Source organism: Entelurus aequoreus, linkage group LG10, assembly GCF_033978785.1.
Source record: "Entelurus aequoreus isolate RoL-2023_Sb linkage group LG10, RoL_Eaeq_v1.1, whole genome shotgun sequence".
In the NCBI taxonomy this organism is placed as follows: Eukaryota; Metazoa; Chordata; class Actinopteri; order Syngnathiformes; family Syngnathidae; genus Entelurus; species Entelurus aequoreus.
This window is the reverse complement of record NC_084740.1, coordinates 75,266,133-75,293,176: the sequence shown is the minus strand read 5'-3', so window position 1 is coordinate 75,293,176 and position 27,044 is coordinate 75,266,133. Positions and strand designations below refer to the sequence as shown.

At 33.1% G+C, this 27,044-nt stretch overlaps 2 protein-coding genes across 18 annotated transcripts in view; one reads left to right on the top strand and one right to left on the bottom strand.

Moving 5' to 3' along the window:
- caska (calcium/calmodulin-dependent serine protein kinase a) overlaps positions 1-27,044 on the bottom strand; it is a 277,401-nt gene that overhangs the window by 52,456 nt on the left and 197,901 nt on the right. For all 16 annotated transcript variants that reach the window (XM_062061677.1, XM_062061676.1, XM_062061680.1 and 13 more), the window contains exons 6-10: positions 11,447-11,549; positions 9,030-9,205; positions 3,977-4,099; positions 1,467-1,550; positions 1,288-1,387 (exon numbers count right to left, since the gene is read on the bottom strand). In XM_062061677.1, coding sequence (XP_061917661.1) covers positions 1,288-1,387; positions 1,467-1,550; positions 3,977-4,099; positions 9,030-9,205; positions 11,447-11,549 — 586 coding nt within the window. The remainder of the gene's footprint in view (positions 1-1,287; positions 1,388-1,466; positions 1,551-3,976; positions 4,100-9,029; positions 9,206-11,446; positions 11,550-27,044) is intronic.
- LOC133658112 (probable G-protein coupled receptor 34) lies at positions 16,163-25,132 on the top strand. 2 transcript variants are annotated; one of them, XM_062059738.1, is made up of 3 exons: positions 16,163-16,460; positions 16,524-16,793; positions 24,368-25,132. In XM_062059738.1, exons 1-3 carry the CDS (start codon positions 16,303-16,305, stop codon positions 24,894-24,896), a joined length of 957 nt encoding a protein of 318 aa, XP_061915722.1. In that variant the 5' UTR covers positions 16,163-16,302; the 3' UTR covers positions 24,897-25,132. The 2 variants fall into 2 exon arrangements, with proteins under 2 accessions (XP_061915722.1, XP_061915721.1); XM_062059737.1 differs by having other exon boundaries at positions 16,163-16,793.

The window sequence follows — 27,044 nt, the reverse complement described above, 5'->3', positions numbered from 1 at the left end:
TTTGCAGTAAGTTACTTAAAACAGGAAAGTGCTAATGTCGTAATTAAAGAGGATCTTTGACTATAGGGTATTTTGCAGTAGGTTATCAAAAACAGCAGAGTGCTCCTGTCATATAGATGATCTTTGCCTAGTCATAAATAAAAAAAAAATAAGCTGCCTCATAGAGAACATTTGACTAGTGCTTTTTGTGCAGTAGGTCCTTAAAAATAGCATAGCACTTGGTCATTGGAGGATCTTTGACTAGCGCTTTTGGCAGCAGAGTCCTAAAACAGCAGAATGCGTCTGTTGTATAGATGATCTTTGTAGTAGGTCCTTAAACAGCAAAATGTTTTTGTTTTTTTTCATATAGAGGATCTTTGACTAGTGTTTTTCTGCAATAGGGGGTGTATATTGTAGCGTCCCGGAAAAGTTAGTGCTGCAAGGGATTCTGGGTATTTGTTCTGTTGTGTTTATGTTGTGTTACGGTGCGGATGTTCTCCCGAAATGTGTTTGTCATTCCTGTTTGGTGTGGGTTCACAGTGTGGCGCACATTTGTAACAGTGTTAAAGTTGTTTATACGGTCACCCTCAGTGTCACCCATTTTGTAGTAGGTCCTTAAACAGCAAAATGTTTTTGGTTTTTTTTTCATATAGAGGATCTTTGACTAGTGTTTTTCTGCAATAGGGGGTGTATATTGTAGTGTCCCGGAAAAGTTAGTGCTGCAAGGGATTCTGGGTATTTGTTCTGTTGTGTTTATGTTGTGTTACGGTGCGGATGTTCTCCCGAAATGTGTTTGTCATTCTTGTTTGGTGTGGGTTCACAGTGTGGCGCATATTTGTAACAGTGTTAAAGTTGTTTATACGGTCACCCTCAGTGTGACCTGTATGGCTGTTGACTAAATATGCCTTGCATTCACTTGAGTGTGTGAAAAAGCCGTAGATATTATGTGACTGGGCCGGCACGCAAAGGCAGTGCCTTTAAGGTTTATTGGCGCTCTGTACTTCTCCCTACGGCCGTGTACACAGCGGCCTTTTAAAAAGTCATACATTTTACTTTTTGAAACCGATACCGATAATTTCCGATATTACATTTTAAAGCATTTATCGGCCATCCCTAATTTATATTGATCAATTCTGTGTTAGCCATTGGTCAAATAAGATTTAAGTTGACATTCCATACAAAATAGAAATAAAGCTTCCAGCAAATGTGGCCTCCGTAACAACTCAGCGACTTTGTTTCCTCGCCTCTGTGGCCAAAGAGCTTGCTGGTGTGCGCTTCTGAGGTGAAGTGGCAGCAGTGCAAAGTCACCTGAGGAGGTGGGGTCATCTGAGAAGTCGTGGAGCTCCTCAGGAGGGTCTCCGTAGTAGGAATTAAACTTGTGACTGGACACCGCCGCCAAGACGGCCCCCTGAGACGATACAATAACAACTTTTAAAAGTCAGCCAGGTGAGCATCCATCTCGTTGATGTCACCACGTGGGCATGTACCTTCAGCTTCCTCCTGGCGTTGAACTTTCTCAACTGCTCCACAGTTTCTGGCAGGTGGATCTTGTAGGCGTAGCGGTCCCTCTCCTGGGGGGGGGGGGGGGGGGGGGGGGGGGGGGGGAGGGGAGAGATGGGCTTTGATGTCGTGACATTGTTGTTTATAAGAAGCTACAAACGCTGCCTACACTGCAAAAAAGTCAGTGTTCAAAAACAAGAAAAAATAAATAAAATTAGGGGTATTTTATTTGAATTATCTGCCAATAGAACAAGAAAATTTGGCTTGTCAAGACTTTCCAAAACAAGTAAAATTAGCTATGAACCCAAAAATACCTTAAAATAAGTATATTCTCACTAATAACAAGTGCAGTTAAAGTTAAAGTACCAATGATAGTCACACACACACACACTAGGTGTGGTAATATTTGTCCTCTGCATTTGACCCATCCCCTTGTTCACCCCCTGGGAGGTGAGGGGAGCAGTGGGCAGCAGCGGAGGCCGCGCCCGGGAATCATTTTTGGTGATTTAACCCCCAATTCCAACCCTTGATGCTGAGTGTCAAGCAGGGAGTTAAGGCTCCCATTTTTACAGTCTTTGGTATGACACGGCCCGGGGTTTGAACTCACAACCTACCCATCTCAGGGCAGACACTCTAATAATAATAATAATTAAAGCTGCAAGCAGCAATGGACGGGACCGACTTTGACGGCACATAAAATCCAAACCGGAGCAGTAATGAAGAGATAATGTTTAAAAAAAGGTGACTATTTTCAACCCAACTTTTATTTTGAAGGGGGAATTGCAAACTTCCTGTTGATTTTTGCTGGGGGTTGTCAATAAATGAAATGTAGGTCTAAGGGAGTCCTACATAGAGGTTTTTGTTTCATGTCTCTACGACATTCCTACTGGAAGTTACAGGCAGTTTTGTCTGTGTTTTCTTCCTAGGAGCAGTTTTGTCTGTGTTGTATTCCTAGGGGGGCGCTAGAGCGCAATTTAGAGTTTTGGGGTTTGCTTTTTTTATTAGATCGCAATTATCGCCAGTCCTGATGTGTGTGTCCAGTTTGGTGAGTTTTGAAGCATGTTAAGGGGGTCAAATTACAGCTCAAAGAGGCAAAAGTGACTGTTTTTACTAAACTTTTGTTTTGAAAGGGGAATTGCCAACTTCCTGTTGATTTTTGCTGAAAGATGTCAGTGTATGAAATCTAGGTCTAAGTGAGACCTACACAGAGGTTTTTGTTTCATGTCTCTACGACATTCCTACTGGAAGTTACAGGCAGTTTTGTCTGTGTTTTTTTCCTAGGGGGCGCTAGAGCGCAATTTAGAGTTTTGGGGTTGCTTTTTTTATTAGATCGCAATTATCGCCAGTCCTGATGTGTGTGTCCCGTTTGGTGAGTTTTGAAGCATGTTAAGAGGGTCAAATTACAGCTCAAAGAGGCAAAAGTGACTGTTTTTACTAAACTTTTGTTTTGAAAGGGGAATTGCCAACTTCCTGTTGATTTTTGTTGAAAGATGTCAGTGTATGAAATCTAGGTCTAAGTGAGACCTACGTAGAGGTTTTTGTTTCATGTCTCTACGACATTCCTACTGGAAGTTACAGGCGGTTTTGTCTGTGTTTTCTTTCTAGGGGGCGCTAGAGCGCAATTTAGAGTTTTGGGGTTTGGTTTTTTGATTAGATCGCAATTATCGCCAGTCTTGATGTGTGTGTCCAGTTTGGTGAGTTTTGAAGCATGTTAAGGGGGTCAAATGACAGCTCAAAGAGGCAAAAGTGACTGTTCTTACTAAACTTTTGTTTCGAAAGGGGAATTGCCAACTTCCTGTTGATTTTTGCTGAAAGATGTCAGTGTATGAAATCTAGGCGTAAGTGAGACCTACATAGAGGTTTTTGTTTCATGTCTCTACGACATTCCTACTGGAAGTTACAGGCAGTTTTGTCTGTGTTTTCTTCCTAGGGGGCGCTAGAGCGCAATTTAGAGTTTTGGGGTTTGGTTTTTTTGATTAGATTGCAATTTTCGCCAGTCCTGGTGTGTGTGTCAAATTTGGTGAGTTTTGAAGCATGGTAAGGGGGTCAAATTACAGCTCAAGAGGCGGCGGTATAATAATAATAATAAAACCTTACAATTACAATAGGGTCCTCTGTCCCAAAGGGACATCGCGGTCCCTAATAATAGATTTTATTTGTAAAAAACACTTTACATTGAGTAAACAACCTCAAAGTGCTACAGAGTATTAAAAAGATAATAAAAAATAATAACAAGAAGGCTTTTTAAAAAGAAGGGTTTTTAAGCCTTTTTTAAAAGCATTCACAGTCTGTGGTGCCCTCAGGTGGTCAGGGAGGGTTTTTTTTAATTGCTAAAAAGAAAAGAATTTTGATTGAAAATAGGCTAATCACTCCTAATAATCGCATAAAGGAAAGTCCGTGTGCCAGACAAATAACAGCACCCTTGCTTCAAATCAACTACACATTTGGAAAGGATTGATGACATGTTGGCTAAATGAGATGAAATAAACATGGCTACCTTCAGCCAAGGGTGGTTGAGCGCCTCGTAAACAGTGATCCTCTCGGCGGGGTCCAGCATCAGCATGCGCCTCACCAGATCTTTAGCGCTCTCCGAGATTTGACCCCACTGGCGGGGGTTCATCTACACACACACACACACACACACACACACACACACACACACACACACACACACACACACACACACACACACACACACACACACACACACACACACACACACACACACACACACAAGTGACATATATTTAGGGATGATGTTTGATAAGAAATGATCGAGTTGTCTTATATTTGGTTTAATAAGGTATAAATGTAGTGAAATATTTAAAAATACAAAATTCAATTTTGTTTTCATTAGAAACACTGTTGTCTTATATTTGATGTCATAGCATGTTACTCTACTGATGTATTTAAAACAAAAGGTTAATTTTGTGTTATAAAAACACTGTTGTCTGACATTTGGTTCAAAAACACATTGTAGTGAAATATTTACAAATACAAGATTAATTTTGTTTAATTAAAATAATGGTCTAGAAAAAAGGGTTGTCATATATTTGGTTCAAAATGGTATTATAGTGAAATATTTGAAAATACAAGATTAATTTAGTCTTTATATTTAGAAATCCAAGATTCATTTTGTTTAATCAAAAAAGATATTTGGTTCAAGGGAAATATAAAAAAATACATTTAGTCTTCATTACAAAAATACAGTCTTATATCTGGTTAAAGATGGTATTATAGTGATATATTTTACAGTTTAACTTATAAAAACACTGTTGTCTTACAGTACATTTGGTTAAAAAAAATATTACTCTAGTGAAATATTTAGAAATCCAAGATTAATTTTGTTTAGTCAAAAAAATATATTTGGTTCAAGGGAAATATTTAAAAATACATGATAAATGTAGTCTTCATTACAAAAATACAGTCTTATATCTGGTTCAATATGGTATTATATTGATATATTTAAAAATACAATATTAATTTTTTCTTTATTAAAACAGCTTTGTCCTATCTTTTAATTGATTACATGTTATTATAGTGATATATTTTACATTTTAACTTATAAAAACATTGTTGTCTTACAGTACATTTGGTTAAAAAAAATATTATTCTAGTGAAATATTTAGAAATCCAAGATTAATTTTGTTTCGTCAAAAAAAAAAAAAGTGGGTCAAGGGAAATATTTAAAAATACAAGTTTAATTTAGTCTTCATTACAAAAATACAGTCTTATATCTGGTTCAATATGGTATTATAGTGACATATTTAAAATTACAAAAATTAATTTTGTCTAATATATTTAGTAATACAAGATTAATCTAGTCTTTATTAAAAAAATACAGTTTAATATGGTATTATAGTGATATATTTTAAAATACAATATTAATTTTGTCTTTATTCAAACAGCTTTGTCCTATCTTTTAATTGATTACATGTTATTATAGTGATATATTTGACATTTTAACTTATAAAAACACTGTTGTCTTACAGTACATTTGGTTTAAAAAAATATTACTCTAGTGAAATATTTAGAAATCCAAGATTAATTTTGTTTCGTTAAAAAAAATATGATTTGGTTCAAGGGAAATATTTAAAAATACAAGTTTAATCTAGTCTTCATTACAAAAATACAGTCTTATATCTGGTTTAATATGGTATTATAGTGATATATTTAAAAATACAATATTAATTTTGTCTTTATTAAAACAGCTTTGTCCTATCTTTTAATTGATTACATGTTATTATAGTGATATATTTGACATTTTAACTTATAGAAACATTGTTGTCTTACAGTACATTTGGTTCAAAAAATTATTATTCCAGTGAAATATTTAGAAATACAAGATCAATTTTGTTTCGTCAAAAAAAGAATTGTGGTTCAAGGGAAATATTTAAAAATACAAGTTTAATTTAGTCTTCATTACAAAAATACAGTCTTATATCTGGTTTAAGATGGTATTATAGTGACATATTTAAAATTACAAAAATTAATTTTGTCTAATATATTTAGTAATACAAGATTAATCTAGTCTTTATTAAAAAATACAGTTTAATATGGTATTATTGTGATATATTTTAAAATACAATATTCATTTTGTCTTTATTAAAACAGCTTTGTCCTATCTTTTAATTGATTACATGTTATTATAGTGATATATTTTACATTTTAACTTATAAAACATTGTTGTCTTACAGTACATTTGGTTAAAAAAAAATATTACTCTAGTGAAATATTAATAAATCCAAGATTAATTTTGTTTAGTCAAAAAATATATTTGGTTCAAGGGAAATATTTAAAAATACATGATAAATGTAGTCTTCATTACAAAAATACAGTCTTATATCTGGTTCAATATGGTATTATATTGATATATTTAAAAATACAATATTAATTTTGTCTTTATTAAAACAGCTTTGTCCTATCTTTTAATTGATTACATGTTATTATAGTGATATATTTGACATTTGAACTTATAAAAACACTGTTATCTTACAGTACATTTGGTTCAAAAAAGTATGTATATTAGTGAAATATTTAGAAATCCAAGATTAATTTTGTTTCGTCAAAAAAAAAAAGTGGTTCAAGGGAAATATTTAAAAATACAAGTTTAATCTAGTCTTCATTACAAAAATACAGTCTTATATCTGGTTCAATATGGTATTATAGGGACATATTTAAAATTACAAAATAAATTGTGTCCAATATATTTAGTAATACAAGATTAATCTAGTCTTTATTAAAAAATACAGTTTAATATGGTATTATAGTGATATATTTTAAAATACAATATTCATTTTGTCTTTATTCAAACAGCTTTGTCCTATCTTTTAATTGATTACATGTTATTATAGTGATATATTTGACATTTTAACTTATAAAAACATTGTTGTTTTACAGTACATTTGGTTTAAAAAAATATTATTCTAGTGAAATATTTAGAAATCCAAGATCAATTTTGTTTAATCAAAAAAATATATTTGGTTCAAGGGAAATATTTTAAAATATATGATTAATTTAGTCTTTATTACAAAAATACAGTCTTATATCTGGTTTAATATGGTATTATAGTGATATATTTAAAAATACAAGATTAATTTTGTCTTTATTAAAACAGCTTTGTCCTATCTTTTAATTGATTACATGTTATTATAGTGATATATTTTACATTATAACTTATAGAAACACTGTTGTCTTACAGTACATTTGGTTAAAAAAATATTACTCTAGTGAAATATTTAGAAATCCAAGATTAATTTTGTTTAATCAAAAAAAAAATTTGGTTCAAGGGAAATATTTAAAAATACAAGTTTAATCTAGTCTTCATTACAAAAATAAAGTCTTATATCTGGTTTAAGACGGTATTATAGGGACATATTTAAAATTACAAAAATTAATTTTGTCTAATATATTTAGTAATACAAGATTAATCTAGTCTTTATTAAAAAATACAGTTTAATATGGTATTATAGTGATATATTTAAAAATACAATATTAATTTTGTCTTTATTAAAACAGCTTTGTCCTATCTTTTAATTGATTACATGTTATTATAGTGATATATTTGACATTTTAACTTATAAAAACATTGTTGTCTTACAGTACATTTGGTTAAAAAAAGTATGTATATCAGTGAAATATTTAGAAATCCAAGATTAATTTTGTTTCATCAAAAAAAAAAAGATTTGGTTCAAGGGAAATATTTAAAAATACAAGTTTAATTTAGTCTTTATTACAAAAATAAAGTCTTGTATCTGGTTCAATATGGTATTATAGGGACATATTTAAAATTACAAAATAAATGGTGTCCAATATATTTAGTAATACAAGATTAATCTAGTCTTTCTTAAAAAAATACAGTTTAATATGGTATTATAGTGATATATTTTAAAATACAATATTCATTTTGTCTTTATTCAAACAGCTTTGTCCTATCTTTTAATTGATTACATGTTATTATAGTGATATATTTGACATTTTAACTTATGAAAACATTGTTGTCTTACAGTACATTTGGTTCAAAAAAATATTACTCTAGTGAAATATTTAGAAATCGAAGATAAATTTTGTTTAGTCAAAAAAATATATTTGGTTCAAGGGAAATATTTAAAAATACAAGTTTAATCTATTCTTCATTACAAAAATACAGTCTTATATCTGGTTTAATATGGTATTATAGTGATATATTTAAAAATACAATATTAATTTTGTCTTTATTAAAACAGCTTTGTCCTATCTTTTAATTGATTACATGTTATTATAGTGATATATTTTACATTTTATCTTATAAAAACATTGTTGTCTTACAGTACATTTGGTTTAAAAAAATATTACTCTAGTGAAATATTTAAAAATCCTAGATTAATTTTGTTTAATCAAAAAAAAAAAATTTGGTTCAAGGGAAATATTTAAAAATACAAGTTTAATCTAGTCTTCATTACAAAAATACAGTCTTATATCTGGTTTAATATGGTATTATAGTGATATATTTAAAAATACAAGATTCATTTTGTCTTTATTAAAACAGCTTTGTCCTATCTTTTAATTGATTACATGTTATTATAGTGATATATTTTACATTTTAACTTATAAAAACACTGTTGTCTTACAGTACATTTGGTTAAAAAAAATATTACTTTAGTGAAATATTAAGAAATCCAAGATTCATTTTGTTCCATCAAAAAAAAAAAGTGGTTCAAGGGAAATATTTAAAAATACACGTTTAATTTGGTCTTTATTACAAAAATACAGTCTTATATCTGGTTCAATATGTTATTATAGGGACATATTTAAAATTACAAAATAAATTTTGTCTAATATATTTAGTAATACAAGATTAATCTAGTCTTTATTAAAAAAAATACAGTTTAATATGGTATTACAGGGCTATATTGAAAAAAAAACAAAGTAATTTTGTATTTAATTTAAAAAAAAAGTCCAGGCATATACAAGATAATAATAGCAATATATGAAGACGAGTGACCAGTATCATCACAAAGGTTGGAGTGTCTTTCGTGCGTGTAAAAGACGGCAAAGGACATTTCCCTCACCTTGTATTTGCCCTTGCAGATGGCTTCGAACAGACGCTCTTTGGTGCCGTAGAAAGGCAGACACCCCGACAGGAGGATGAAGAGGATGACTCCGCAGCCCCACACGTCCACCGGTTTGCCGTAGGGCTCTCTCTTCACCACCTCGGGGGCCATGAAGTGGGGGGTTCCTACGCGACCTGAACGTGACCACAACGCAAACATGCTCTTTAGGTGCTAAAAAGAAAGGAACGCAAAGGTCTCCCATTATGTCAACGTGACTTTGAATCATGTTCTAACACACAAAAAAGGGGCGGGGAGAGGCTTCGCTATGCATCTTAAAATAAAGCTCTGCTGTGTTAGCATGTAGCTCGCACAGCTAGGGATTCTCATGTACTACAGTGGTACACTTTGGGCTCCTTCCAGCGGTACGCCAAAGAATCACTTGATCAAAAACACAATGTTGTTTTTCCTATATTCAAACACAGTGTTACTGTTCAAACTGTGTATAATGTTACAGTGGACAAAAATACACTTGTTAAATTAAGCCTCTGCCTTGTTTTTAATAAATACTTAGGCCAGGAGTAATAATAATAATAATAATAATAGATTTTATTTGTAAAAAGCACTTTGCATTGAGTAAACAACCTCAAAGTGCTACAGTGTATTAAAAAAATTAAAATAAAAAGATAATAAAAAATTAAAGCTGCAAGTAAAAGAATTTGGTCGAGGGCCATAAGCCGACTGCATTTTTATATAACATATATATATATATATAACATATATATATATATATATATATATATATATATATATATATATATATATATATATATATATATATATATATATATATATATATATATATATATATATATATATATATATGTTATATAAAAATGTTATACACTCAAAAGCAGGAAAACAATAAATGCTTTTTTTTTTTTTTTTTTTTTTTTTTTTAAACACTCAAAAGCAGGAAAACAATACATGCTTTTTTTTTTTTTTTTTTTTTTTTTTTTAAACAGTGAAATGAATGAATGTAACTGTACATGACCGTCTGGTGAACAGCAAAATTAAATACAAAGACACGAGAAAGAATGACATCATGCTAGTGTTTTACATTGGCCGACTGCATTTTTATATAACATATATATATATATATATATATATATATATATATATATATATATATATATATATATATATATATATATATATATATATATATATATATATATATGTTATATAAAAATGCAGTCGGCTTATGGCCCTCGACCAAATTCTTTTATATATATATATATATATATATATATATATATATATATATATATATATATATATATATATATATATATATATATATATATATATATATATATATATATATTATATAAAAATGCAGTCGGCTTATGGCCCTCGACCAAATTCTTTTAGCCCAAATGTGGCCCCAAAATCAAAAAGTTTGGACACCCCTGACTTAGGCCTACTACGCTACTGTATTTTAATGTTGGTCATTATGGTGGTGGTTTTTTTGAGGTGATACTTGGCAAAAAACAGTTTAAGAACCACTGATATATGGCATCTATTATGAGTAGGGATGTCCGATAATGGCTTTTTGCCGATATCCGATATTCCGATATTGTCCAACTCTTTAATTACCGATACCGATATCAACCGATACCGATATCAACCGATATATGCAGTCGTGGAATTAACACATTATGCCTAATTTGGACAACCAGGTATGGTGAAGATAATGTACTTTTTAAAAAAATTAGTAAAATAAGATAAATAAATTAAAAACATTTTCTTGAATAAAAAAGAAAGTACAACAATATAAAAACAGTTACATAGAAACTAGTCATTAATGAAAATTAGTAAAATTAACTGTTAAAGGTTAGTACTATTAGTGGACCAGCAGCACGCACAATCATGTGTGCTTACGGACTGTATCCCTTGCAGACTGTATTGATATATATTGATATATAATGTAGGAACCAGAATATTAATAACAGAAAGAAACAACCCTTTTGTGTGAATGAGTGTAAATGGGGGAGGGAGGTTTTTTGGGTTGGTGCACTAATTGTAAGTGTATCTTGTGTTTTTTATGTTGATTTAATTTAAAAAACAAACAAAAAAAACCCCCAAAAAACCCGATACCGATAATAAAAAAACCGATACCGATAATTTCCGATATTACATTTTAACGCATATATCGTCCGATAATATCGGCAGGCCGATATTATCGGACATCTCTAATTATGAGGACAACACACAGAAGCAGAAGCACTTTAAAACTGTCCAAATTCCAGCAGAAAGGCAAGATTATTTGCAAGCCACACCCAAAACACTATTGTGGGTTCCTACATTGTCTTTTACTCCAGTAAATAAAATAAGGGCTACATAGCAAACACTCATTGGGGCGTTGTCACGTTTACCTCCGGCCACCAGTCCCGACTCTCCCAGCTGGATGGCGACGCCGAAGCCGCCTAACTTGACAGGAGCGGAGTTCTCCTTGGACGCCAGCAGCACACAATGAGGCTGCGGGACACGGAAGGACAAAGAAAGACCAGAAAGTGATTAGTGGTCGCTCAGGCTAATTAAAGAGTGACACCATCCTGACTTGACTAATGTGGAGGATGCATTTATCTTTCTACATAGCCATGTTTAGAGTAGCTGGTACTTTTCCTTTGTATATTCTACCAGTTTCTTTCCACATTTCAGATGCCTGGTTAGTGTCTTCACCCTTGGAATGTGAACTACAACCCCCACTCTTTTCCAGATGGGGGCTTTCTTTGTGTGCAAAGAGTGGGCTTTTCCGTTTGAATGTCAGATCAACTAGAGTAGCCGATATGAATGTGTTGGTTAAACTGATCTCCTAAAGCTTTAGTAAAACTTGAAAATATTCCCATTCTGTCTTGATGGTCCTTCTTACTCAGCATATATGTCATCGAAAGAACTTGGGATTGACCAGTAACTTAGATTCCCTGGGAGGAAGAACTGGTCTGACGCAACACTAATCAAGTTATTATTGTCCCGCTAAAAAAACAAAACAAAGACAAGATCCTGGAGGACTTCAATTTGATTGGTAACACAAGTCGTAGGGGAGATAAAAAATACCTTTCTAATCAAGATTCACGCCATCCTACGAAACTGACCAATAAAAAAGCTTTGGACGTAATGTTCAGGGGAGGCCACGCCCACAAGAATTAAGTTGAGTCATAACATAAAGAAGTACTTAAAAAAATGCAAACTAAATTGAAGAAAAGGCAAAGAAAACTTTTTGTTTCTTAAAGACACATTATTGACTTGTAAAAAAAAACGTATGTATACTGTATTTTTTTAATCAATTATTTTTGTTTGCCAATCAATTTTTGATTGATTGTAAAAAAAATACATATTTTTTTCTCCAAAAACATTTGACATTTCTGCTCGTCTTTGGCATACTTGCCAACCCTCCCGAATTTCCAGGGAGACTCCCGAATTTCAGTGCCATTCTCCCGAATTTCCAGCCGGACTTAAGGCACGCCCCCTTCCAGGTCCGTGCGGACCTGAGTGAGGACCGCCTGTCGTCACGTCCGCTTGGCCGACCAAAAAGTAACCACAGAACACTATTACCGTATAGTGTTCTGTGGTTACTTTTTGGTTGGCCAACGGTTTATGTTGTATTGCGCACCCTGACGGCAAGTGTGGGAGTCGGTTCTGAAGTATGAAGTAAAAGAGACGTAACTTCGTCACCTCACCTGGTTATTGACTCCGACCCAGAATATTCCACTGCCCATACCTATGCTCCTTCAAAGGCTGTGCTACTGGCTGCAAAGCATTGCACTTTCAAATACAACAATGAGTAGAGAGGAGTGTTATGTGTGTGTATATGTAAATAAATGGACACTGAAATTCAAGTATTTATATATATATATATATATATATATATATATATATGTATATGTATATATATATATATATATATATATATATATATATATATATATATATATATATATATATATATATATATATATATATATATATATATATATATATATATATATATATGTATGTGTGGGAAAAAATCACAAGACTATTTCATCTCTACAGGCCTGTTTCATGATTGAGGAAACCCCTCATGAAACAGGCCTGTAGAGATGAAATAGTCTTGTGATTTTTTCCCACACATACATATTACGCTCTACCACGGTATCGAGCACTATTTTTTGGATAATCTAATTAATTTGAGATATTTCATCTTACTTAGATTTCAGTTTTTGCAATGTATATATATGTATTTTATTATATATATATATATATATATATATATATATATATATATATATATATATATATATATATATATATATATATATATATATATATATATATATATATATATATATATATATATATATATATACATTGCAAAAACTGAAATCTAAGTAAGATGAAATATCTCAAATAAGGGTGATATTTGCTTATTTTCTGTCTGATAAGATCATTCTTCTCACTAAGCAGATTTTATGTTAGAGTGTTTTACTTGTTTTAAGTGTTTTGCTCCTAAATGATCTCAGTAAGATATTACAGCTTGTTGCTGAGATTTGATGACCTATATTGAGTAAAACATGCTTGAAACTAGAATATCAACTGTTGCAAAGCTGTGTCATCAACACTCACAAGTATAAAACTAGTTTTTTAAAGTAATCATTTCTTACTTCAAGCATGAAATAAAAAGTCATGATGCCGAGCGCATATCATTATGTCAAGATAATGTCACTAGCATTTACTTCATTTAAGAATATTTTTCAACATATTGAGCAAAAAGGTCTCTTTTTTTCTACCAAGAAAAGTGCACTAGTTATTAGTGAGAATATACTTATTTGAAGGTATTTTTGGGTTCATTGAGGTTAGCTAATTTTACTTGTTTTGGAAAGTCTTGACAAGCCGAATTTTCTTGTTCTATTGGCAGATAATTTTGCTTAGTTCAAATAAAATACCCCAAATGTTTGTATTTTTTTTTCTTGTTTTTGAACACTGACTTTTTGTAGTGTATATAGCTAGAAATCACTGAAAGTCAAGTATTTATTTTATTTTATTTTATTTATATATATATGTATATATACATACTACCGTTCAAAAGTTTGGGGTCACATTGAAATGTCCTTATTTTTGAAGGAAAAGCACTGTACTTTTCAATGAAGATAACTTTAAACTAGTCTTAACTTGAAAGAAATACACTCTATACATTGCTAATGTGGTAAATGACTATTCTAGCTGCAAATGTCTGGTTTTTGGTGCAATATCTACATCGGTGTATAGAGGCCCATTTCCAGCAACTATCACTCCAGTGTTCTAATGGTACAATGTGTTTGCTCATTGGCTCAGAAGGCTAATTGATGATTAGAAAACCCTTGTGCAATCATGTTCACACATCTGAAAACAGTTTAGCTCGTTACAGAAGCTACAAAACTGACCTTCCTTTGAGCAGATTGAGTTTCTGGAGCATCACATTTGTGGGGTCAATTAAACGCTCAAAATGGCCAGAAAAAGAGAACTTTCATCTGAAACTCGACAGTCTATTCTTGTTCTTAGAAATGAAAGGATATTCCACAAAATTGTTTGGGTGACCCCAAACTTTTGAACGGTAGTGTATGTATATTAGGGCTGCAACTAACGATTAATTTGATAATCGATTAATCTGTCGATTATTACTTCGATTAATCGATTAATAATCGGATAAAAGAGACAAACTAAATTTCTATCCTATCCAGTATTTTATTGAAAAAAAAACAGCATACTGGCACCATACTTATTTTGATTATTGTTTCTCAGCTGTTTGTAAATGTTGCAGTTCATAAATAAAGGTTTAGTAAAAAAAATAAATAAATAAAATAAAAATAAAAAATAAAAAAAACAAAAAAAAACTGCGCATGCGCATAGCATGGATCCAACGAATCGATGACTAAATTAATCGGCAACTATTTTAATAATCGATTTTAATCGATTAGTTGTTGCAGCCCTAATGTATATATATATATATATATATATATATATATATATATATATATATATATATATATATATATATATATATATATATATATATATATATATATATATATATATATATATATATATATATATATATATATATATATAAAAGAAATACTTGAATTTCAGTCAATTCTAGCTATAAATATACTCCTCCCCCCTTAACCCGGCCCCTCGCCCCCCCCCGCGCTGGGTCCTACACCTGTGTCCATGTTGTAGATTTATGTATATCAGGGCTGCGTACAGAAGAACTGAAGAATACATCAAGGAGGCTAACAATGTAGGGATGTAAACAACATATATTGAATTCATTTCAACTAGGGATGTCCGATAATATCGATAAATGCGTTAAAATGTAATATCGGAAATTATCGGTATCGTTTTTTTATTATCTGTATCGTTTTTTTGTTTTTTTAATTTTTTTTTAAAATTAAATCAACATAAAAAAACAAGATACACTTACAATTAGTGCACCAACCCAAAAAACCTCCCTCCCCCCATTTCTTTCTGTTATCAATATTCTGGTTCCTACATTATATATCAATATATATCAATACAGTCTGCAAGGGATACAGTCCGTAAGCACACATGATTGTGCGTGCTGCTGCTCCACTAATAGTACTAACCTTTAACACCTAATTTTACTCATTTTCATTCATTACTAGTTTCTATGTAAATGTTTTTATATTGTTTTACTTTCTTTTTTATTCAAGAAAACGTTTTTAATTGAGTTATCTTATTTTATTATTTTTTTAAAAAAAGTACCTTATCTTCACCATACATGGTTGTCCAAATTAGGCATAATAATGTGTTAATTCCACGACTGCATATATCGGAATATCGGCAAAAAGCCATTATCGGACATCCCTATTTTCAACTGTGGTTGTTTTTAAAGGGCTTTATGAATAAAGTTGGTATGTTTCATGCTGAATACCAATGAAAACAAAACAAGCCCAGGGGCTAAAAATGGCCCCCGGGCTGCACATTGACTACCCGTCCTTGTTGATGATGAAGCTGTGCACGATTGGCTGCACAGTGGCCACTATGTGATGTGAATATAAACGCAAACGTCAAAGAATTCTCACTGGCTTTGTAGGTTGTGTCATGACGGTTTGGGGGAAGATTATCCGGGAAGAAAGTAATCCTTCTTAAAGCTTAGACGAGGTTCTAATATCTTCAAAATATTTAAAGCTATTTATCCGCCAAACCTGACAGCAGTCCCTCAGACTCTGCCTGTAAAGAGACTGACGGGATGATGGCCCCTGACCCCGAAGAGTCCTGCGTGCGCGATCACACCAATTTCGGCTACGTGCTGGCGGTGTGCTACTCCATCATCTTTGTCCTGGGTCTAATCGGGAACGTGGTGGCTCTGTGGGCTTTCTTCCGAGTTGACAGCAAGCGCAACTCGGTGTGGGTGTTCCTCATCCACCTGGCGTTCGCCGACCTGCTGCTGATATTCTGTCTGCCCTTCAGGATCTTCTTCCACAGCGAAGGGAACCGCTGGATGCTGGGAGCCACGCTTTGTACCGTTGTCACCTACGTCTTCTACATGAACATGTACATCAGCATCACCCTGCTGGGGCTGATCAGCGTCAATCGCTACATGAAGATCCACCAGGGGATTCGGAGCCATAACAGGCTGCTGTCCACCAGGTGGAGCGTCGTCATCTGCGCCGGGATCTGGATCTTGGCCGTGGTCATGGATGCGGTCTTTATCGCGACCAGTTCATCAAAGAGCCACAAGTTAGTCCACTTTTCACTCTCGTATTGTTTGGCTTTTCACTCTTGGCTGGAGCAAGAAATCAACATTTTCTGGTGATTGGTTTTTACTTTCATAACTGTGCCGCTTAGTGAAACTAGCTCAGTGGTTCTTAACCTGGGTTCATACACAAAGCCTAACCAGGCATTTTTTTCGCACAAGGAATTGTGAAATAAAATCATGTCTGAAGCCCAGAACACTCTACACCAGGGGTCACCAACCTTTTTGGAACCAAGAGCTACTTCTTGGGTAGTGATTAATGCGAAGGGCTACCAGTTTGATACACACTTAAATAAATTGCCAGAAATAGCCAATTTGCTCAATTTACCTTTAACTCTATGTTATTATTCATAATTAATGATATTTACACTTAATTGAACGCTTTAAAAGAGGAGAAAACACGAAAAAAAATGACAATTACATTTTGAAGCATAGTTCATCTTCAATTTCGACTCTTTAAAATTCAAAATTCAACCGAAAAAAAGAAGAGAAAAACTAGCTAATTCGAATCTTTTTGAAAAAATTAAAAAAAGAATTTATGGAACATCATTAGTAATTTTTCCTGATTAAGATTAATTTTAGGATTTTGATGACATGTTTTAAATAGGTTAAAATCCAATCTACACTTTGTTAGAATATATAACAAATTGGACCAAGCTATATTTCTAACAAAGACAAATCATTATTTCTTCTAGATTTTCCAGAACAAAATTTTTAAAAGAAATTCAAAAGACTTTGAAATAAGATTTAAATTTGATTCTACAAGATTTTCTAGATTTGCCAGAATAATTTTTTTGAATTTTAATCATAATAAGTTTGAAGAAATATTTCACAAATATTCTTCGTCGAAAAAACAGAAGCTAAAATGAGGAATTAAATTAAAATATATTTATTATTCTTTACAATAAAAATTTTTTTATTTACTTGAACATTGATTTAAATTGTCAGGAAAGAAGAGGAAGGAATTTAAAAGGTAAAAAGATATATATGTTTAAAAATCCTAAAATCATTTTTAAGGTTGTATTTTTTCTCTAAAATTGTCTTTCTGAAAGTTATAAGAAGCAAAGTAAAAAAATGTATGAATTTATTTAAACAAGTGAAGACCAAGTCTTTAAAATATTTTCTTGGATTTTCAAATTCTATTTGAGTTTTGTCTCTCTTAGAATTAAAAATGTTGGGCAAAGCGAGACCAGCTTGCTAGTAAATAAATACAATTTAAAAAATAGAGGCAGCTCACTGGTAAGTGCTGCTATTTGAGCTATTTTTAGAACAAGCTACTCATCTGGTCCTTACGGGCTACCTGGTGCCGCGTTGGTGACCCCTGCACTGGAGTATAAGTCACATTTTTTGGGGGAATGTATTTGATAACACCAAGAATAGACATTTGAAAGGCAAATTAAAATAAATAAAGAATAGTGAACAACAGGCTGAATAAGTGTACGTTATATGAGGCATAAATAACCAACTGAGAAGGTGCCTGGTATGTTAACGTAACATATTATGGTAAGAGTCATTCAAATAACTATAACATACAGAACAGGGATCACCAACCTTTTTGGAACCAAGAGCTACTTCTTGGGTACTGATTAATGCGAAGGGCTACCAGTTTGATACACACTTAAATAAATTGCCAGAAATAGCCAATTTGCTCAATTTACCTTTAACTCTATGTTATTATTAATAATTAATGATATTTACACTTCATTGACCGGTTTAAAAGAGGAGAAAACACGGAAAAAGTGACAATTACATTTTCAAGCATAGTTTATCTTCAATTTCGACTCTTTAAAATTCAAAATTCAACCGAAAAAAAGAAGAGAAAAACTAGCTAATTCGAATCTTTTTGAAAAAATTAAAAAAAGAATTTATGGAACATCATTAGTAATTTTTCCTGATTAAGATTAATTTTAGGATTTTGATGACATGTTTTAAATAGGTTAAAATCCAATCTACACTTTGTTAGAATATATAACAAATTGGACCAAGCTATATTTCTAACAAAGACAAATCATTATTTCTTCTAGATTTTCCAGAACAAAATTTTTAAAAGAAATTCAAAAGACTTTGAAATAAGATTTAAATTTGATTCTACAAGATTTTCTAGATTTGCCAGAATAATTTTTTTGAATTTTAATCATAATAAGTTTGAAGAAATATTTCACAAATATTCTTCGTCGAAAAAACAGAAGCTAAAATGAAGAATTAAATTAAAATATATTTATTATTCTTTACAATAAAAATAAATAAATTTACTTGAACATTGATTTAAATTGTCAGGAAAGAAGAGGAAGGAATTTAAAAGGTAAAAAGGTATATGTGTTTAAAAATCCTAAAATCATTTTTAAGGTTGTATTTTTTTCTCTAAAATTGTCTTTCTGAAAGTTATAAGAAGCAAAGTAAAAAAATGTATGAATTTATTTAAACAAGTGAAGACCACGTCTTTAAAATATTTTCTTGGATTTTCCAATTCTTTTTGAGTTTTGTCTCTCTTAGAATTAAAAATGTCGGGCAAAGCGAGACCAGCTTGCTAGTAAATAAATACAATTTAAAAAATAGAGGCAGCTCACTGGTAAGTGCTGCTATTTGAGCTATTTTTAGAACAGGCCAGCGGGCTACTCATCTGGTCCTTACGGGCTACCTGGTGCCCGCGGGCACCACGTTGGTGAACATGCTATACCAGGGGTATCCAAAGTGCGGCCCGGGGGCCATTTGTGGCCCGCAGGTCATTTTTTAATGGCCCCACGGCACATTTTAAAAATACGATTGAAAACAATTAAAAACATGATAAGTGGTATAAAAGAGCAATGTAACAAGAAAATGTCGCAATGTTTACTCTAATAACACAAAGTTGCCATGCAGGCGGTTTCTTTCTTCAATGTCATTATGAATTATTGACCTATTCAAGGCTCCAATTACGTCACATCTGAGATATTTTTGGGGAAAATGTTGCATATTTTGTGTTTGCCATATAAAAAACTGAGCTGTTTTTTTTTTTTATAAAGAAGGGCCTAAAACGAACAAAGGAAAAACATAAACAACAATAAAACGTATAATTGACGGATAGATCTGAAGTTGATCTCGAGATTGTTGTGTTAAAAGTAAACAGTAAAAAAAAATGTTTTATTTATTTTTTAACACTGTAATTATTTGGATCCCCAATAATTTTAGTGTGATTTGTTTTTAAGTGTCATTGCTCAAAAAATAATAATGAATGTTGTTATGAGTTATTGACCTTTTTAAGGCTCCAATTATTATATAATCTCAAATATTCCACTTAAAAATTTTATTGTGTGAAAATATTGCATATTTTGTATTTTTTCCATAAAAAAACAGGGTTTTCTTTGACAACAAGAGCATACAACTTAAATCTTTAAAACAGTTGTATTGACAGATAGACCTAATGTTGATCTAGAGAATTAAAATTTCAATAATAATAAAAAAATAATAATACTGAATAATGACACATTTTTAATATTTTTTGGACCAAAACCCTTTGGGGTCCCCGGGATCAAGCCTGAGTGGAGGCCTAAATGTATATTTTTTATACATATATTGTATTGGTTTTTAAAATAAAAAATATCAAAATGGCCCCCCGCTTGCTTTGATTGTTCAGAATGCGGCCCCCGGCGGGAAAAAGTTTGGACACCCCTGTGCTATACGTTTACCAAACAATCTGTCACTCCTAATCACTAAATCCCATGAAATCTTATACGTCTAGTCTCTTACGTTAATGACATCAATAATATTATTTGATATTTTATGCTAATGTATTAATAATTTCACACATAAGTCGCTCCTGAGTATAAGTCGCACCCCCGGCCAAACTCTGAAAAAAACTGCGACTTATAGTCTGAAAAATACGGTATGTATAAGTTATCACACAACTCTTATGCTTAAAGGCCGTTGCTATAGTTATTATCAACTGCGCTGAAGTTGTACTTTTCTATCTGTGCATAGGCACAACTTGTAGTGGTCTCGCGTCAGCTGTTTGATTCCAGACCCCGCCTGCTGACAGCCAAGGACGGGCATCGAGTACCTCAACGCAGACAAAACAGAGCCGGGGCGAAATCACGAGTGTCAGCACATTTCCATTGTGAATAATCACGTGTTGTGTCTACTGGGGCTGCTTGCATTACGCCTCCCTTCAGACGCAGCCTCGGTGATGTTAACTAGGGACCTCCCGAATAAATAGAGGAGCACGTGGGACTGTACCTTAGAGCCGTGTTTTTCAACCACTGTGCCGCGGCACACGGGTGTGCCGTGAGATACAGTCTGGTGTGCCGTGGAAGATGATCTAATTTCACATATGTGGGTTGAAAACATTTTTTGCAAACCAGTAATTATAGTCAACAAATGATATGTTGTTGTTGAGTGTCGGTGCTGTCTAGAGCTCGGCAGAGTAACCGTGTAATACTCTTCCATATCAGTAGGTGGCAGCCGGTGGCTAATTGCTTTGTAAATGCAGGTAAAAAGGTGTCTGATGCTAAAACCAAAAATAAACAAAAGGTGAGTGCCCTTAAAGAAAGGCATTGAAGCTTAGGGAAGGCTATGCAGGACAAAATTAAAACTGAACTGGCTACGGAGTAAACAAAAACAGAATGCTGGACGACAGCAAAGACTTACTGCGGAGCAAAGACGGCGTCCACAATGTACATCCGAACATGACATGACAATCAACAATGTCTCCACAAAGAAGGATAAAAACAGCTGAAATATTCTTGAGTGCTAAAACAAAGTAGATGCGGGAAATATTGCTCAAAGGAAGACATGAAACTGCTAGAGGAAAATACCAAAAAAAGAGAAAAAGCCACCGACATAGGAGCGCAAGACAAGAACTACACACAGGAAAACCGCAAAAAAGTCAAAATAAGTGTGACAGTGGTGGTGACAGTACACCTACTTTGAGACAAGAGCTATAGTGATGCATGTTTGGTTATGGTTTAAAGTCAACCATCCAACAATTGCGACAATGACTTTTAACTGTCAACTGAGTTTAGGATTTCTGCTGGTGGTGTGCTTCTGGATTTTTACAACGCAAAAAATGTGCCTTGGCTCAAAAAAGGTTGAAAAACACTGCCTTAGAGCATAGGGGGAAACTGTAACTTGAGTGTACAGCCCAATACGTCTCTCCTCATGAGTAAAATTCAACTCTGTCTCTGCTTGATTCCTTCTTCTTGTCTTGTGTAGGGCTGCAACAACTAATCGATTAAAATCGATTATAAAAATAGTTGGCGATTAATTTAGTCATCGATTCGTTGGATCTATGCTATGCAAATGTGCAGAGGCAATTTTTTATTTTTATTTTGTTTTTTTATAAACCTTTCTTTATAAACTGCAACATGTACAAACAGCTGAGAAACAATAATCAAAATAAGTATGGTGCCAGTATGCTGTTTTTTTTCAATAAAATACTGGAAAGGATAGAAATGTAGTTTGTCTCTTTTATCCGATTATTAATCGATTAATCCAAGTAATAATGGACAGATTAATCGATTATCAAATTAATCGTTAGTTGCAGCCCTAGTCTTGTGTAACAGATAGTTCTGTGTTTGAACCTGACAGTAATTTGTTGTGAGTTCATGCACTGTGTTGGTTTTGTTCTTTGAACAAGGTGATGTTCATTCATTTTGTGCACCAGTAAAAAAAAACATAACTATGTCTTGAATTAGAAAAAAACAAAGAAGGGTTCGGTGAATGCGCATTTGAAACTGGTGGGGTTCGGTACCTCCAACAAGGTCAAGAACCACTGTTCTAGAAATATAAACTGCAGCTCAGCTCGCTCGCAGTCCTGGCTTGAGGTGAAGGCTAATTCGCTTTTAGCGTAACGTTAGTTAATTTCGCGGTGTGTGTGTGTGTGTTATGGACAGCAAAGCCCTGTCTGTCTGTTATTTCACTTGACCTTTTTCTGTGTTGATTGAGCTGTGTTGAAGCAGCAAAAAAAGGACATTATGTTAAATGGAGAGTTTCTGTCTCTGATAGTTGATATAATAATGTAAGTGCATCATTAAGCCTACATGAACTCCATGGTGTTCAGGGATGAATAGTCTCTCCTATTGCTATTGTACTATTTTTTCCAGCTATAGTTACATTAATCATTAGTAATGCAGCAGCCTAGTTTTGAATGGCAGGTCCCTGCTATCACATGTTGATAAAACTATAACATTTACATAATAAAAATCAACTACAGGCTTCCCAAATGCTGTAATAAATTAAGCATGATGAGTTGACTTGAAACTGTTTAATGTTAGTCAAGTCAACTTTATTTATATAGCACGTTTTCAACAACTTTTAAATTGAACCAAAGTGCTTTACAGGTTAAAAAAGCATAAAGCAAAAAAAAACAACTAAGCAAAACAAAACAAACAAAATAAAAACAAAGAACATACACAATGAATGTGCTAAACAAGATAGTGCAAATGCAATACGGTAAAAGTGGTCGAATAAAAAAAAAAGTTTAAAAAAAAACAAAACAAAACAAAAAAAAACTTTTTATATGTAGAAGAAAAGTTTTGTCATTTTATTTATTCAGATTAAATATTTATTTATTTAATCTGAGCAACAACTGGAGGCAGTTTAATGTTGATTAACGTGGGCAGAATTATTATAGTGTTACCAATGTTAAAAGGATAAAGCCATTGTTTACAAATTTGGTAAATAATCAAAACATTTATATATTGTTGTTTTCTTACTGTACCGAAAATGAAGCGAACCGTGACCTCTAAACCGAGGTACGTGTTTATTATCAAAAGCACTATTTCTATTGGTATTCATATTGCTCCATTTTTAGTGTAATAATGCTCATTGTCATTTCTGTATTTTTTTTTTTTTAAATTTTCGCTAACTGCTTATTTGCTATTACTTTTACCATCATATTTGTACATGTCGTATTTGCTGATGTTGCTCTGTTGTTGTTGTTGTTGTTGTTTTTGTCTCTCTGTCTAATCCCCCTCTTGTCCCCACAATTCCCCCCTCTGTCTTCCTTTTTCTCTCTTTCTATCCCCTCCTGCTCCGGCCCGGCTGCACCAAATGATAATATAAATACATTTAATAAAGTCAAAATACAAGTAAGGCAACAAGAGAAGTATCCTACACTTCTCTTTTGTAAAGTAAATCTGAACAGCCGATACAGGCATCTACATCAACTATATCATCTACATCTACTATATGATTTGCCCGAGAAGCTGGGCAGGACATTATAAAAAATAAAAAAATAAATAAAAAATAAAAAAATAAATAAAAAAAAAATTAAAAAAAATAAAATAAACCGAGGTACGTACCGAACCGAAATTTTTGTGTAGCATTACACCCCTATTGAACATATTACATATTGTTATGAATGTGTCAGTTACTACATTATAAATAGACTTGCAGTGTTTATATAAAACATTGATGAAGGGTTTCCAAGTTGCTTTCGATTAGCCACATTTTGCAAGCCTTTTTTTCCCCAAATCATCTTTAGAAATCCTAAAAAAACCCGCCATGTGTTCTCGTCTCTCATAATGATTGTGAACAACAAGACGACTAGAATAACTTCACGCCTCGGATCCTCTTTCTTTAGGTGTTACCAGTACAAACGGCTCCAAAACGCCAAGTGGAAGGCGTACGTCAACGTGTTCCTGCTGGCGCTCTACTGGCTGGCGTTCATCTCCCTGGTGGTCTCGTACGCCAAGATCCACCGCAAGCTGCGGAACGCGTCGCCGCACACGCCCCACGCCCGCTGCTACTCGCGAACGGCGTGGAAGTCTCTCTTCATCCTCTTCGTCTTCACCGTCTGCTCGGCGCCTTACCACGTGGTCCAAGCGTTCTACATCAGGACCCAGATCACGGACACTTCCTGCTACTGGAGGAACGTGGTCAATCTGGCGGTGGAGACCACGCTGCTCCTCTCGTCCCTCAACGCCTGCCTGGATCCCATCATGTACTTCATATTGGCGTCCTCCATGAGGAAGGAGGTGCGGCGGATAGCGAGCATTGTGTTCGGTGTAAAGGAAGCTCCGGGATTGAGCTCCAGCAGCTCCACCATAGAACTGGAGGAGAAAACTGCAAAGGCTGACGGTAAAAAACCCATCCCAGCTACTTTGCAATAGTTTGGTCAGCCACATTTTGTTGAGTCGTGATTTTTACTATTAGCTAAGCCATCCGTTCATTTTCTACGCGGCTAGCAAACAGTGTGTAAGTAAGTCAGCTACGTGAACTACTACACTAACCAAAGGTGCTGGTGCAAAATTCCCATTTATTTTCAAATGCTTCATTTTGAGGCAAATCAATGACAACAAATCCGTATCGCACCGATTTAAACGGAGGTGTAACCATACTTGCCAACCTTGAGACCTTGAGGGGGGGGGGGGGGGGGGGGGGGGAGGAGTATATTTACAGCTAGAATTCACTGAAATTCAAGTATTTCTTATATATATATATATATATATATATATATATATATATATATATATATATATATATATATATATATATATATATATATATATATAAATAAAATAAATACTTGACTTTCAGTGAATTCTAGCTATATATATATGTATTTTATTATATATACATATATATATTAGGGCTGCAACTAACGATTAATCTGTCGATTATTACTTCGATTAATCGATTAATAATCGGACAAAAGAAACAAACTACATTTCTATCCTTTCCAGCATTTTATTTAAAAAAAACCAGCATACTGGCACCATACTTATTTTGATTATTGTTTCTCAGCTGTTTTTGTAAATGTTGCAGTTTATAAATAAAGATTTATTTAAAAAAAAAAAAAAAAAAAAATTTAAAAAAAAAAAAAAAAAAAGCCTCTGCGCATGCGCATAACATAGATCCAACAAATCGATGACTAAATTAATCGGCAACTATTTTTATAATCGATTTTAATCGATTAGTTGTTGCAGCCCTAATATATATATATATATATATATATATATATATATATATATATATATATATATATATATATATATATATATATATATATATATATATATATATATATATATATACACTACCGTTCAAAAGTTTGGGGTCACCCAAACCATTTTGTGGAATAGCCGTCATTTCTAAGAACAAGAATAGACTGTCGAGTTTCAGATGAAAGTTCTCTTTTTCCGGCCATTTTGAGCGTTTAATTGACCCCACAAATGTGATGCTCCAGAAACTCAATCTGCTCAAAGGAAGGTCAGTTTTGTAGCTTCTGCAACGAGCTCAACTGTTTTCAGATGTGTGAACATGATTGCACAAGGGTTTTCTAATCATCAATTAGCCTTCTGAGCCAATGACATTTTTATATACTATTATTATTATTATTATTATTAAACATACAGTAAGTAATAAGAGGGGTGGGAGTACGTAAGTTTTTACTTCTTCTCACTCCTTTTCGGATATGTTTACATTAATGTTTATTTTCATTTCTTGTTTATTTTGCTTTTTATTATTACTATTATTATTATTATTATTGTTTTTGTTATTCATTCTTCAATGGCTTTTTTGTTGTTTTTTGTTCTAAATTTGTTGTTTTTGTTTTGTCTACATATTCGAAATAAACATGAATGAAATGAAATGAAATGAAAAATGAGCAAACACATTGTACCATTAGAACACTGGAGTGATAGTTGCTGGAAATGGGCCTCTATACACCTATGTAGATATTGCACCAAAAAGCAGACATTTGCAGCTAGAATAGTCATTTACCACATTAGCAATGTATAGAGTGTATTTCTTTAAAGTTAAGACTAGTTTAAAGTTATCTTCATTGAAAAGTACAGTGCTTTTCCTTCAAAAATAAGGACATTTCAATGTGACCCCAAACTTTTGAACGGTAGTGTACATATAAATAAAATAAATACTTGAATTTCAGTGTCCATTTATTTACATGTACACACACAACACTCCTCTCTACTCATTGTTATATTTGAAAGTGCAATGCTTTGCAGCCAGTAGCACAGCCTTTGAAGGAGCATAGGTATGGGCAGTGGAATATTCTGGGTTGGAGTCAATAACCAGGCGAGGTGACAAAGTTACGTCTCTTTTACTTCATACTTCAGAACCCACTCCCACACTTGCCGCCAGGGTGCGCAATACAAGGTAAACCGTTGGCCCACCAAAAAGTAACCACAAAACACTACACGGTAATAGTGTTCTGTGGTTACTTTTTGGTCGGCCAAGCGGACGTGACGACAGGCTGTCCTCACTCAGGTCCGCACGGACCTGGAGGGGGCGTGCCTTAA

Bases quoted from the DNA above. Each gene is read 5' to 3' on its own strand.
- LOC133658112 (XM_062059737.1), top strand. From the start codon at position 16,303: ATGATGGCCCCTGACCCCGAAGAGTCCTGCGTGCGCGATCACACCAAT. The intron at 16,794-24,367 runs GTTAGTCCACTT...CTCTTTCTTTAG, and splicing joins AGTTCATCAAAGAGCCACAA to GTGTTACCAGTACAAACGGC.